The sequence below is a fragment of the Schistocerca nitens genome, chromosome 1 (assembly GCF_023898315.1).
Source record: "Schistocerca nitens isolate TAMUIC-IGC-003100 chromosome 1, iqSchNite1.1, whole genome shotgun sequence".
NCBI classification, from domain to species: Eukaryota; Metazoa; Arthropoda; class Insecta; order Orthoptera; family Acrididae; genus Schistocerca; species Schistocerca nitens.
The window spans coordinates 339,859,815-339,874,613 of record NC_064614.1 but is presented as its reverse complement, the minus strand read 5'-3'; the positions used below and the strand labels follow the sequence as shown (position 1 = coordinate 339,874,613).

General features: G+C 37.6%; 1 protein-coding gene across 2 annotated transcripts in view; it reads left to right on the top strand.

Moving 5' to 3' along the window:
- Positions 1 to 11,887, top strand: part of LOC126248618 (polycystic kidney disease protein 1-like 3) — a 179,420-nt gene extending 167,533 nt beyond the window's left edge. Inside the window, exons 4-5 of one of the 2 annotated variants that reach the window (XR_007545516.1) lie at positions 4,135 to 4,327; positions 11,770 to 11,887. Coding sequence is in view for 1 of the 2 variants with exons in the window: in XM_049949784.1 (XP_049805741.1) it covers positions 11,770 to 11,857 (88 nt within the window). In the remaining variant the exon portion in view is untranslated. The remainder of the gene's footprint in view (positions 1 to 4,134; positions 4,328 to 11,769) is intronic. The other variant, XM_049949784.1, reaches the window with a different exon arrangement.
- Positions 11,888 to 14,799: the final 2,912 nt, after the last annotated feature.

Genomic DNA, 14,799 nt, shown 5'->3' with positions numbered 1-14,799 from the left:
GTTGTGCCTTTCTGCAACTCAGCATCTCTGCTATATGGTGAGTAGCACCCACCCATTTCATTCTATGAACTTTTTGTGTGATGTGGTCAGCAAGTTCCATCGATCTATCTCCTTTAGATATGAGTGGGACTAGATCAGAATTCAACTTTCTCTCAATGCTTGTGTCCAAGATATCAGAAATAGCTACAATATTTTTGGGACAGCTTGCATCAGGAGAGTATATAACATTTTTGTGACATATTTTCCAATTGAATCAGCACATGAATACATGCCAGAGGGGTGCAATGATGTGCTGATACGGGAGCTTATACAGTCAAGTTTTTTGTAAATTTGAATCTGTATTGTAATCACTGATAAGGATATTACTGAGTCACTGGTACTTTATTTTTATGTGTGACAGAATATTCATTTACTATAATGCGCTTACATTAAAGTTACAGCCAGTGCTTCCATCTATGGCACAGCTAATCCCATGTTTATGTCTTCCTTCTGTAATGCACTCGTAACCATGTGATGCTATATGTCAAAGATTGAAAAAGAAATTCTCAAGTAAATGAAACATTTTTATTAGGCATCGCATAGCTCTTCAACCAAAACATTAAAGTCCTGTGGTGGTAACCAGCTACTCATCAATAGATGCACACAATACTTCCAATGTACTTTTTTTTCTTTCAAAACTTAGAGCACTACATACACTATTATTGCACAGTGTTTAGCATCAGTTCTAACAACCAGCTTGGAAGTTTACTGATCTGTAACTTTGTCCTCCTGTTGTTAAAGAGACTGATGGATATTTACTAAATAAAGTACAAAACTGCAGCAGTTGGTTTACAGTCTCTTCAAGCATATTCCACATAATATTTCCTTTATTATGACCAGTTTTTGAAGTATGTAGGACCCCCAATATTATACATAGGTCAATAAGTTACACTCATTAATGAACATTCAGTGAGTTTGCTGGTGGCAAAGAAACTCATTATTTTATGTGACTCTGAGAGACATACATTGTTTGTGGAATGACTGTTAGATTCTGACTGACTTATAACATGATATTTACTTTTTCCCTCCTGGGTACTGATTGAACAACACAAAAAAATTCACATTTGGATCTTTTAAGACTGACTTAATGAAACATGGGTTGTCCATGAATTCAGTGTTGGACCCTGACTGACTGAGGTTTTGTATGCCATGCTCATTTATATAAGAATCACAAAATGCCAAAATTCATGGATCTTACATATTAATTAATAACATAAAAACAGGAAAATGCAAGAGGCAAAGACACAATAAACAGTGATGTAAGTTTTGTCAAGGTAATTGCTGTATAATTAGTAAATTGCTGAACTGTAAGTGCTGTTTTGAGGAAGGGCAGTATTAACAAAAAAAGAAAGAGGGTCTCTAAGTTTGCTACTCAAATCTTGAGAAAGTGATATTATCTCACTGCATTTTTGGAATCAGAAAAATCAGGGCCATGAAACTATGGTATTAAAACTTGGAAAGTACATTTTAAGACTGGAGCATTCTACAACACAAAATGTTTGAACAGAAATAGCTTTTGTAACGTGTAATTTTTGGCAGTTGTAAAATTACTGTTGAAAAGAGGAGAATGTGGTCTTTCAGATGAACTGTACCAATTTAGGAACAAAAAATTATTTGTTTATAGAAAATTTTACATCCAACTGGTGCATATGAATACTTAATCACTAATACTTATGTAAAGACAATATTTCCATAAGAACAAAACGTAGTGTTATCATCAGTAGTTTGAAAACTATCCTAGGAATTGAAAATTTTAATGAGATAAAGAATGGATAAGAAATTAACAATTTCATGAAACTACCATATATTTACTGCTAATAAAAATGTATTAGAAATAAAAATATTATTGACTTCAGGAGAGGTATAAAAACCAGTAGGATAGACACAATTTGCTCTGTTACAAGCTGAAAAATAATCCAGTAGACTTTAGTCCCAGAATATATAACTCTGTTCATAAGTCTAGAAGGGGATGAATCGACTATATGGAAATTATTTCAATTTCCAGTATTGTAGCTGTGAATTGCTATGTCCATCCTAAATTCATATTTATTATTATTCACAAATATGTATGTGGGGTGTGCATACAGGCAAGTTAGTGTAAAAATCTGTAAATCCACGAAGAGGCTTTCACAAGATGTTTGTTTAACAACTTTACACAATATTCATATTGCACAGTTTTGTAGAACAAAAATTTCTTTACCCAGCTGCTGTGCCCCAGAATATTACTCCACTGGGTGGAACTGAGTGAAATTAATCATGTCAGCAGCTCAACACATTGAGAGAGGTTGTAGAGGAGAAGAAGAACTGAACTTTTTTAATGTACTCATATGCTGGTGCCTCCTCAGTTTATAATCCATCTCAATACACAGAAATTCCATGCAAGAAGCCTCATCCATGTATGTCCATTCATCTCTATTTCTGGTACCTGTAGGTTATTTTTATCTGTTTGGGATTGCACAATACAAATTTTTGCTAGATTAACCACTTGTAAGCCTGTTCCATTATTCTCCTGTCTGTGTGGGATATGGATGTGTTTACCTACTATCAGTGTACTTGTGTCATCAGCAAACATTGTGATGAAGCAAGCTGGAGTATTTTTACTTCCCCTCTTGTTTTGCCATTTGCCTCCTAAAAATTCATTTTATCAATCTGAACTAAGTACCATTCACATAAGTGAATATAATTTACACTTTCATAAAAACAATTAACACTCAGTTTTAAAGATTATAACACCAGATCTAATTTTGTGCTTTGTTTTAGGTATAGAACTGATTTCCTAATTTATTTCAAGTATTCCCAGTTAGTATCTTTTGTTGTAGGGTGAAATCAGTAATATCAACATACCAATGCTTTCGCTTGGTAAGTTACATCATCTTTGTTTTTAGATACAATTATAAATTCTGTGCTAATTGTAAACATTTGGAAGACAAAATGCTAGTAATCTTAAAGTATCTGTTTGGCTCTAGTTGGAAACATGTTAGCAAAACCAAAGTAATCAACAGTTTTGTCAAAAGTATTGTTTATGTAACAATATTTGTTAATTTCATGATTTATACAAATAATTGAGCCTGACTCTTGTAGTAGATGAAACTGATAAAGGAATGAATTTTTTGATCTATTCAGTTAATTTAATGGATTAAGTTTTAATTGTAATTTATGTAAATTAAACATCGAACAATGTGTAGTTTCCATAGCAATTATTGTGAGGATATATAAGGGCCTGATTTTTGGTAATGAGACAGTAAGTCCATGTCCGAGTTTCAGACGAGGAACCTGTGTTGGTTAGAATGACAACAATGCATTGACTTAATAGTGAAATAAGTGTTACACCAATAGGCCGGGTGTAAAGACAATGACATTGTCTGTTTGAGTATGTACCTCTTTATTCTTCAAGAACTGTGAACTTTGTGTCTAGGTTTTGATTGCTTGTAGATATTCTGTACCGGATGGTAGGATGGGCAGGTGGTGGGTGTTATGGAATGATTAGGATAAAATTTCTTGGTGCTGACTTCCTGTTGCTAAACTGTGGGACAAAGGAATTTACAGGCAGCCGACACTGCCAGCAGAGGATTGCCCGTAGCAAGAAAAATGAAGTTACCCTTTGAAAGCTCATATAATAAAGTAAAATCTCCTTCTGTCTGGCTCATCCTTTACAATTTAACAGTAAACTATTGTAGCAGTATGTGGGTGTTCACTTGCAATCTATTAATGACGCTTATGAAAAGTTAGAAAATAGTGTGCTGGCCATATAACTGTGTAATATTGGGAGTTGTGAATAGTGAAAGTAAAAGACTGTGAAACACAACTGTGCATCTGTCACATACATCATTTACAGTAGACAGTAATTGCATATCAATAATCCATTTTTCAGCAATTATCACAACACAGTACGTTGACACCGAGGACAACAAATGAAGAAACAAAGTAGGTGAACCACTACATATGGTGCCCCGGGGCAAGGATATTGTATGTGGGCACAATAAACTAGAACTCACAAAATTTGACAGTGAAATGTGAACTCAAGTGGTTTACAGTACAATTTTAAATGGAAGACATGATATAACCAATCAGCACTGGGGTTTCTTAACGAAGTAGGTGCAGCAGCCAATTATCGAGCGGGTTCTATGGAAGCAGCCACTGAGTACAGGAGCAGCCAATCAGCATGCAGGTGGACACAGCTGACCGAGATAAAGAAGATGCCTCGCCAAGAGAATTACAACTTCCAGCAGACGATGAGTGAAGAAGGCAACCACTGCAGAACATCAGCAGACTAGTAATTAAAGACAAGGTAATTCATTTAAAAGCTGTTTTATATTAAGTGATAAATAATGAGTGGCTGTAATAAACAAGACAGTGTGACTGGAAACAAAGTTGGGAAGGTTAAGTTGTTAGATAAACAGAAAGACCTTAGTTTGACTGCTACTTTAGCTGATTATAAATCAAACATGAATGTAACTTTGAATGATGGGGACTAAAATCCTATTGTAGATGAAATGATAAAAGCATAATCTACACTGTGTGGTGAGGTGAGTGGAATGGACAAAAACAGTACTGAAGTGCATGAGATCGTTAAGATTAAGGTGGGGGAACCTAGCAGCAAAAATGAGCGAGGGCAAAAGTTTATGGCAGATGGATAAGTGGGAGCAATCTTAAGGCAAATTATGAGCAGTCTGAATAGTATGAAAAATAGTATGAAAGAAGACATGCATAGGATGGAAAGTAGTCTGAAAGAAGACATTAGTAGTGTAGAAAGTAGTTTGAAAGAAGACATTAGGAGGGGGGTTTCGAAGAACTGCAACCCACGGTGGGGTCTCTGTGTATGCCAACAGAGATCATAGCATCAAGGAAATTGATTTAAGCAGCTTTTGTGTGGATTTTGATCTTGAACTAGCTGCACTGTTATTAACAAATATTGATTTAGTTGTTGTTTCTGTGTACCATTCACCAGATAGTGACTTTGAGAATTTTATTGGACATATGGAGAACTGTTTGTGTTACCTAACACGCCTAAAGTAAAAAATCGCACTGTGTGGAGATTTTAACATACATATAGGTGATGGAGATGCCAGAGAGAGGGTCTTTATGAGATTAATTACCAGTTATGGGTTGTTTATTGCAAATAAGCTCCCAACAAGGGGTGGTGCATGCCTGGACACCATAATCACCAACCTCAACATTTGGGATTATCAACTCAGTGTAGTTGAACCTATGATAGCAGATCACTGTGCACTAGTAATGGAAACCAGGATGAGGAGCAAACCGCAGATAAGCACATGGCACTCAAATTACACATTCAAAAGAAGATTTGTTAAAGAAGAGAGACTAAATGTTCTCAAAGCAGCTCTATCTTGTGTAAACTGGCAGCAGAAAATTGCAGAGTTAGTAGGCAGTGATTCTTTCTTATGCCTGTTCCAAACCTTAAAAGCAATATCTGATGACATGTTTCTGGTAAGACCAGTGAAGAATCCTCTGGACAAATCACAAGGCAGGCAGAAAGTTATCAATGTGAAACAATGGTACACCGCCGAGCTCAATAAATTGAAGCGTATTGTAACAATGCGCAAGGACCGAATGAAATCAGCTTTAGACATTCCAGCTAAAGAATTACATCACCGCAACTACCTAAAAGCCAAAAAAGCTTATAGGAAGGCAGTAGAGGAAGAAAAAAAGAAATATAATGATACATACATTAAAGAGGCCCAAAATCTTGTAAAGCTGCTGGAATCTTGTAAATGAGAACAGAAAGAAGACTACCTCCTGCTTAAATTCGTGTAGCCCTGATGACTTCAATGAATATTTTGTCAGAATAGTGGAAAAGACAGTGAGTGAAATTCCACACTCTGACCTAGATCCAACTGCAAACATAAGAAATGCAGACAGTTGCAGTATTCAAAACTGGAAGGAAGTACACCCTGAAGACATGATAAAAATTGTGAACTCCTACAAACACTCAGAAAGTGTAGACATCTATGGCATGTCCTGCACACTGCTAAAGAAAATTATTGCAGAATTAGCTCAGCCACTAGCCATAGCAATAAACAAATGTCTATCTTCTGGTGTCTTCCCAGACTTCCTTAAACTGGCGCGCACAGTACCAATATATAAGAAGGGGGATCCTTGTGAGGTGTCCAGCTTCAGACCAATCTCAGTGGTACCAGTACTAGCCAAAGTTACTGAGTCTGTGATGCACCGCCAGGTACTGAATTACTTTGAGAAAAACAACTTATTCCAAAACACACCACAGATTCCACAAAGGGAGATCAATAGTGACAGCCACACTGGACTTATTAAAAACAATTCGACAGAGTTTTGAAGAGAGAGAGAGTGTGGCACTGACACTCTGTGACCTCAGCAAAGCCTTTGACTGCATCTCACACACAACACTAACAGCCAAGTTAAGATGCTATGGTGTAGGAGGTGTTGTTCTATCAACACTCCAATCTTATTTGGAAAACCGAAAGCAGGTAGTATCAGTGCATGGAGCCACTTCTCTTGAACAAAAACTGGAACAAGGAGTGCCCCAAGGATCAGTCTTAGGACCTCTCATATTCCTCATATATGTCAATGATATGAGCTGTAATAGTCAAATGTTGCAGTTTGCAGATGACACTACCCTTATTGCCAAAGGACATACAGCCGCAGAAGCTCTTGTTGCATCAAATTTGATATTTGAAGAAATAAAATAATGGTTCGTAATAAACAAAATGAAGATCAATGAAGAAAAAACCCAACATTTGATATGCAGTCTAACCAACATTGAAGACCAAGAAAACATGGAGACTGTCAGACTACTGGGTTTCAAGATTGATAGCAAACTCTCCATGAATGATCACACTGCATATACACTCCTGGAAATGGAAAAAAGAACACATTGACACCGGTGTGTCAGACCCACCATACTTGCTCCGGACACTGCGCGAGGGCTGTACAAGCAATGATCACACGCACGGCACAGCGGACACACCAGGAACCGCGGTGTTGGCCTTCGAATGGCGCTAGCTGCGCAGCATTTGTGCACCACCGCCGTCAGTGTCAGCCAGTTTGCCGTGGCATACGGAGCTCCATCGCAGTCTTTAACACTGGTAGCATGCCGCGACAGCGTGGACGTGAACCGTATGTGCAGTTGACGGACTTTGAGCGAGGGCATATAGTGGGCATGCGGGAGGCCGGGTGGACGTAAGGCCGAATTGCTCAACACATGGGGCGTGAGGTCTCCACAGTACATCGATGTTGTCGCCAGTGGTCGGCGGAAGGTGCACGTGCCCGTCGACCTGGGACCGGACCGCAGTGACGCACGGATGCACGCCAAGACCGTAGGATCCTACGCAGTGCCGTAGGGGACCGCACCGCCACTTCCCAGCAAATTAGGGACACTGTTGCTCCTGGGGTATCGGCGAGGACCATTCGCAACCGTCTCCATGAAGCTAGGCTACGGTCCCGCACACCGTTAGGCCGTCTTCCGCTCACGCCCCAACATCGTGCAGCCCGCCTCCAGTGGTGTCGCGACAGGCGTGAATGGAGGGACGAATGGAGACGTGTTGTCTTCAGCGATGAGAGTCGCTCCTCCCTTGGTGCCAATGATGGTCGTATGCGTGTTTGGCGCCGTGCAGGTGAGCGCCACAATCAGGACTGCATACGACCGAGGCACACAGGGCCAACACCCGGCATCATGGTGTGGGGAGCGATCTCCTACACTGGCCGTACACCACTGGTGATCATCGAGGGGACACTGAATAGTGCACGGTACATCCAAACCGTCATCGAACCCATCGTTCTACCATTCCTAGACCGGCAAGGGAACTTGCTGTTCCAACAGGTCAATGTACGTCCGCATGTATCCCGTGCCACCCAACGTGCTCTAGAAGGTGTAAGTCAACTACCCTGGCCTGCAAGAACTCCAGATCTGTCCCCCATTGAGCATGTTTGGGACTGGATGAAGCGTCGTCTCAGGCGGTCTGCACGTCCAGCACGAACGCTGGTCCAACTGAGGCGCCAGGTGGAAATGGCATGGCAAGCCGTTCGACGGGACTACATCCAGCATCTCTACGATCGTCTCCATGGGAGAATAGCAGCCTGCATTGCTGCAAAAGGTGGATATACACTGTACTAGTGCCAACATTGTGCATGCTCTGTTGCCTGTGTCTATGTGCCTGTGGTTCTGTCAGTGTGATCATGTGATGCATCTGACCCCAGGAATGTGTCAATAAAGTTTCCCCTTCCTGGGACAATGAATTCACGGTGTTCTTATTTCAATTTCCAGGAGTGTATATGCACCAAACTTTCTCGTGTGATATACCTCCTGAGGAAGCTGAAGAGGGTAATAACTGACCAGTTTCTCACAATAGTCTACCATGCAGTCTTCCACAGCCACATTAGCTATGGACTGTTGTTCTGGGGACACTCCTCAGGCAGCAAAGATGTGTTGCTATTACAAAAAAAAGCCATCAGGATCATATCCTCTAGCAAAAGACTGGACCACTGTAAGCCTATTTTCTCCAGGCTAGGCATAATGACTGTCTTTAGCCAGTAAGTGTTTTTCTGCCTGATGTATATAAAATAAAATCAAGGGAATTTTAGCATAAGACAAGAAATACATAATCATGACACTCGCTGTAAGAGGAACATTGAAGTGCCAAGGTGTCGCCTATCAAGTACACAAGACAGCTTTCCAACAGTCGCCCTAAAAATGTACAATCAACTGCCTCCAGAAGTGAAATCCCCGCCACCTGAATTATTTCGGTAAAAAATTGCTCAGGACTTGAAACAACATCCACTGTATTCATTGGAAGAGTTTTTCAACAGCGGTTCTACTGAATGGACAAAATAATAAATATTGTTATGTTTTGTATATAATTTTGCCTAAATTTAATCTTCTTCTCGTGTTAACTACACATTTAATTTTGTGTTTTACTTAAAGTACATATTTTGCCAAAATGAAACTTTGTGTGTGTGACATTTTGCTGTGTGTGACATTTTGCTTTATGTTATTTTCATTTGCTGCTATGAAGTTTTACTTTCCTGTTTAGTTATATTTCATTCCCGCTATGTTCTATGTGTTTTTGTGCACTGCATAAATATTTTCTTTTATTTGTAATATAAATTTTGTATATGGTGTTGTATAAATGTTAGTTGATAAACATTGTATTTGTGACGCAGTCTGTCCAGCCATGGCTGGTAAATGGTGAAGATATAGTAAATAAGTAAATAAGCAAATATAAAGAAAGTAGCATGTAATACTAATGAGAAATTAACATCAAGTAGTAAATGTGTAGAGGAGAAGGAGAAACTTATTGATGACACTAGTAGGAAGTTGGAGGCTTCTGAAAAAAACAGTAAAGATGAAGTCAAGGCTTCTGAGAAATTTTGTGCTGAAAGCAGAGTTAAACTTGAGAACCAAATCGATCACATTAAAAATTATTCAGAAACTGATGTAGAAATCAAGAGTGCTGTAGGGGTAGAGGAAAAACTGGTAAAAGTAAATCAAAATGTAGATTGAAAATTGGCTAAAATAGAGGAAAAGGTACAAAATCTGAAGCATAGAGAAAGTGACAGTGTATCTGATAATCATTTTGATAAGCAGGATGATAGCTTGTCCAAAGAAAGAATTAATGGGTATTTGTTGTATGAAGATCACATGGTAAGCAAAACGGAAATGTGGCACCCTGTAATAGCGGCAAGTGTACAAGATATAGATGTTAAATGTTTACTGGACAGTGGTAGTGATCTGAATGGCATTTCACAGGCATTTTTTGAATCTACAAAGAACACTGAGGGTATAGTAATGGTGCATGTTTCTGGGACAAAAATTATTGGTGCTACTGGTAAACTGTCAAAGAGTGTGGAAACAAGAGGTAATATTAACTGTGAAATTGGCAGGACAGCTGTTGGAGTGCAATTTCTTGGTGATTCAAAATATTTGGAACTAATTTCTTGTGCAAATAGCAAGTAAGGGGTTCAACATTCTGTGTTGTACTCATTATGTGGTGATAATGCTTACCCCAGCTGTCTATCTCATTTTTTGTGTTTCCTGTGACAGTGAAACTCTTCTCCTGCCATATCTGATCTGTAGTTTATGAGTGAATCAGATTTATTCTATTTCCTACTTTCATGTAATTTTGTGTGGTAGGATACTTTAGCATAATGATATTTTAGAAAAGGTTTCTCCAGTGTTATCTGTGTGTATGTGTGTATTATGTTTGGTTAGGTATAAGTAATGGAGTCATAAGAGGATGAAAGAAAATTAAGTGATACCATGGCTAAAGAGTTTCTGTCAAATAAAGAGGTAAGGTAAACTGAAGTAATCAGCTCAGTGGTGTAGCAGCAGAGGCAATATGCAGTAAAAACCATCTTTAATATGAGATCTTAACATTAATTGTGATATAATAGAATTTTTTGTGTTCAGTGCAGTCAGTATATGGAGATTACTAACTACCCATAGAAGTGTCATGGTACAGCCTTTTCTAACAATAAGGAATTACAACTTTTAAACATAGTTGCCTGGAGAAATGTGTGTAAAGAATAAGTAAGATTTGTAAGTATATCAGCCTTCAAGCTAGGATCTCAATAAATTGGATGGAATACCGTTAAATAGCTGTTTTTCTTCCTGATAATTTTGTCTGATAAGTAATGAGAATTAAGTTTGCCTTAACATAAGTATCTGGTACTGTGGGGTGTTTCTCTGTAGAGTCAATTTTGCATTACATAAGCAGGGCAGGTGTTTATTTCTTAGGTAATGAAACAATAATTGAATAATAAAACAATGAATAATGTTAGGGTCTTAATGGTTAGGGAGCCTGTCTCTGCAGTAGTGATATTTGTTGAGAAAGCTCTCCACTAGTTAACAAGGTAAGAAATGTAAGTAAAATAAAGGAGCTGACAGACAAGATTGAGTAATGAAGAAGATAACTGTGTGCCAACAAACGTGTTGTAACTATATTGAGGATCTGTTTGTGAATTAGGCAACTTTGTGTACTGTGTATATTGTGCAGTTCGTGACACTGCAGGTGTGAATGAGAGCTTAATAGAAAGAGCAATATTTTAGTAAGATCCAAGTAATATAATGCTGCATCATTGGATCTATAGGTTATCTGAAAACTTCTATTTGTGTTCTGAGGAATTATGAGCCTAAAGTGGCAATACTGGAAATTAATTTTGCTGATTAACTGATAATTGTGGTGTTAGACTGATGTGAATATTCTGACAGGTCAACTATTTGGTAACATTTAGTGATTTTGTGAGGGTTTAATTTTATGGCTGGATGAGAGTAGTGCTCAGAATTGAGTGGAGAAATAGAGCAATGATTTGGTACAACTTCCATCCCATTAATTTTCATACGAGTAGTAAATAATTTTTTTAATGGTGATTCTATTCATTTTTTTGTAACATAAAGATTAGTAAGTCTATGCAACTGCACATCTTAAGTTTTTGCTATTTTGCAAATGTGAAAGAAACAAAAATCTTTCAAAGTTTAACCAGTTTCAGACAGTTAAAACACAGAGTGATGTATTACAGTGTAATGTGTACTTGATTTTAAATTTTTACTAGTCCACATCTTTCATACTATAGTCAAATTTAGTCCTTATTATTGTAATGTTATGAGAACTATGTGATGTATTTATTTATGATATAATGACTATCATTTGCCATTTGTGTTAAACATTTTTTCTTAGACTTAAGTTAGAAGAAAAATTAAGTGGACATTTTGTCTAATTTTTTCATGTACTGTGGCAGAGGAGAACCACCTCCAAGGGAACTGAGAGCAGTGCATTTCCTTACTAACTGCCACTTGGACCTGTTGAAGGGATGGACAACTTGGTGAGAAAGTGTGCAAAAGTTCATTGAAAGTGTGAAAGTGTTTGTGAAAAATATTAAACATTGAGCAAGAGAAATTTTCTGTTTATTGCAACACATGAAGATTTATTATTTGAAGCAAGACGACTTCTATCAAATGACATGTATCTTTAAACGTAATCTTTTCTTTCCCAAAAAGGACATTGCTTGTGATGAAGACTCCTAATTTTTTGTTAAATGTATAACTTGTGCATATTTTATGTAAATGTACAATAAAAGCACTCCGTCTTCAGTCCATGAGAGGCCTACCGGGTCCATCCAACTGCTGTGTCATCCTCAGTGGAGGATGCGGATAGGAGGGGCAAGGGGTCAGCACACCGCTCTTCCGGTCGTTATGATGGTATTCTTGACTGAAGCCGCTACTACTCGATCGAGTAGCTCCTCAATTGGCATCACAAGGCTGAGTGCACCCCAAATAATGGCAACAGCACATGGCGGCCTGGATGGTCACCCATCCAAGTGCCGACCATGCTCGACAGTGCTTAACTTCGGTGATCTCACGGTAATCGGTATATCCACTGTGGCAAGGCCGTTGCCAAAATGAACAAAAGACTGTATGTAAATATTTTGTATGGGTATTTTCACATGGCCAATTGAAAAATATATGTACTGTAGTTTCTGATAGGATTCATTATGTAATATTTTTTTGTGTGTTGATTTCAAACCCAATTTTTGGGGTCACTTGTGGTCATTGAATTGCCCAGTTAGCTATTTGCAATATCTATTTGGTCAATCCAGTGAGGGGGTGATGTGATGAAGCAAGCTGGGGTATTTTTACTACCCCTCTTGTTTTGCCATCTGTCTCCTTAAAATTCATTTTTTTTTAATCTTACCTAATTACCATTAATGTACATGAATATAACCTGCATTTTTATAAAAGAGAAGGGTTGAACCTAAGTTTTAAATGATATAACACCAGATCTAATTTTGTGCTTAGTTTTAGGTATGTAATTGATTTCTTAATTTATTTCAGCTATTCCTAGTTACTATCTTTTGTTGTAGGGTGAAATCAATAATTGTTTCATAAATTAAATCCTATTGTTGATTTATAAACAAAAATAAATTATTTACTAATTGTAAACATTTGGAAGACAAAATACTAGTAATCTTAAAGCATCTATTTGCCTATAGTAAAAAACATGTTAGCCCTTAATTAATTCCAAAGTAATTGACAGTTATGTCAAAAGTATTGTCTGAGTAACTAATATTTGTTAATTTCATGATTTAAACAAACTATTTGGCCTAACTCTTGTAGTAGAAGAAACTGTTAAATGGAATGAATTTTTTGATGTATTCAGTTAATTTAATGAGTTAAGTTTTAATTGTAATTTCTGTAAATTAAACATCAAACAATGTGTCATTTCAGTACCTATTATTGTGAGGATATATGAGGGCCCGATTTTTGGTCATGAGACAGTCAGTCCATGGCCAAATTTCGGACGAGGAACCTGTGTTAGTTAGAATGACAACAACGCGTTATCTTAACAATAAAATAAGTGTTACACCAATAGGCCAGGTGTAAATACAATGACATTGACTTTTTCCATATGTACCTGTTTATTCTTCAAGAACTGTGAACTTTGTGGCTAGGTTTTGACTGCTTGTAGATATTCAACAGTAAACTATTGTAGCGGTATGTGGGTGTTGGCGTGCAAGCTATTAATGAGGCTTATTGAAAGTTGAACAATAGTGCAGTGGCCATATAACTGTGTAATATTGGTGGTTTTGAATAGTGAAAGTGAAAGACTCTGAAACTCAAATGTGCGTCTGTTGACTACATAATTTACAGTAGACTGTAGTTGCACATCCACAACCCATTTTTCTGTCAGTATCACAATGCAGTATGACAATACCAAGGACAACCAACAAAGAAACAAAGTAGGTGAACCACTACAGTCTTTCAGTGTCCCCAGTAAGTCATTCAGGTAGATCAAGATCAGCTGTGGCCCATGCACTGATCCATGCAACAAACCATATTTTCCACACCCTGAATTTACACTTACTTCTGCTGTACCATTTACTACTATGACCTTCTGCCTTCTGTTATCAAGATATGACTCCATCTATGCAAAGGGAATACCCTTAATGCCATACCATTTTGGATTCCCCAGCAAAATTTTTAGAACAAGCCTACATCTAATTCACAGAAATCAAAGTTTCAAATAAAAAAAAGTATCTATTACCAACAGTAGTAGGGATTAATGTAAAAACGTTAAATGCAGCACTGGAAAATAAATTAAGAATGGAATCAACAGTCAAAATGTTAACTCTGTAATGTTTTGCTCTTAGAAGTGTGTCTTATTGTGTTGATGCAAATATTAGTTTCTATTCTTGTATTGTGTACTTTCATTTGCATTTATCTTGTTATGGGTATAATTCCTGGGTAGGTCAAAGATTTTCTTTCCTCAGGGGCTGGGTATGGCATTGACCTTGCAAGTCGCTAAATTGTCATCAAATAAAGCCTTGCAACAGCAGCCCAATTCCCTGAAAGAGGCCTCTTAGCCAAAATATGCCATATGCACATCTTATCTCATGAAATTATCCTCTGGGTAGTGCACCTAAAGTAAATAGCCTATTTATTCAACATAAGTGAACTGTAAGAGTAGTGTCTCAAATAGATAACTGCATGTAATGAACAGATCTCTTTAAGTATCTTGGAATTCTTATATTCATTTCTGAGTACATCTACTCCCTAACTACTCCCTAATGCTTTTTGTTATTACTAGTAAAATTCAGTCTCAGGTGAGCTGCAATTTGCACAGTCACAATAAACGACACAAAAAATTGTTTTCATAGATTTTACCTCCTTGCCTATGCTTCAGAAGGGAGTTGTTCACTTGGGTGCAAGGGTACTCAAGAAGGTCTCATCTAACATGAAGTAATAAATTGTGAATCACTACCAATTCAGAG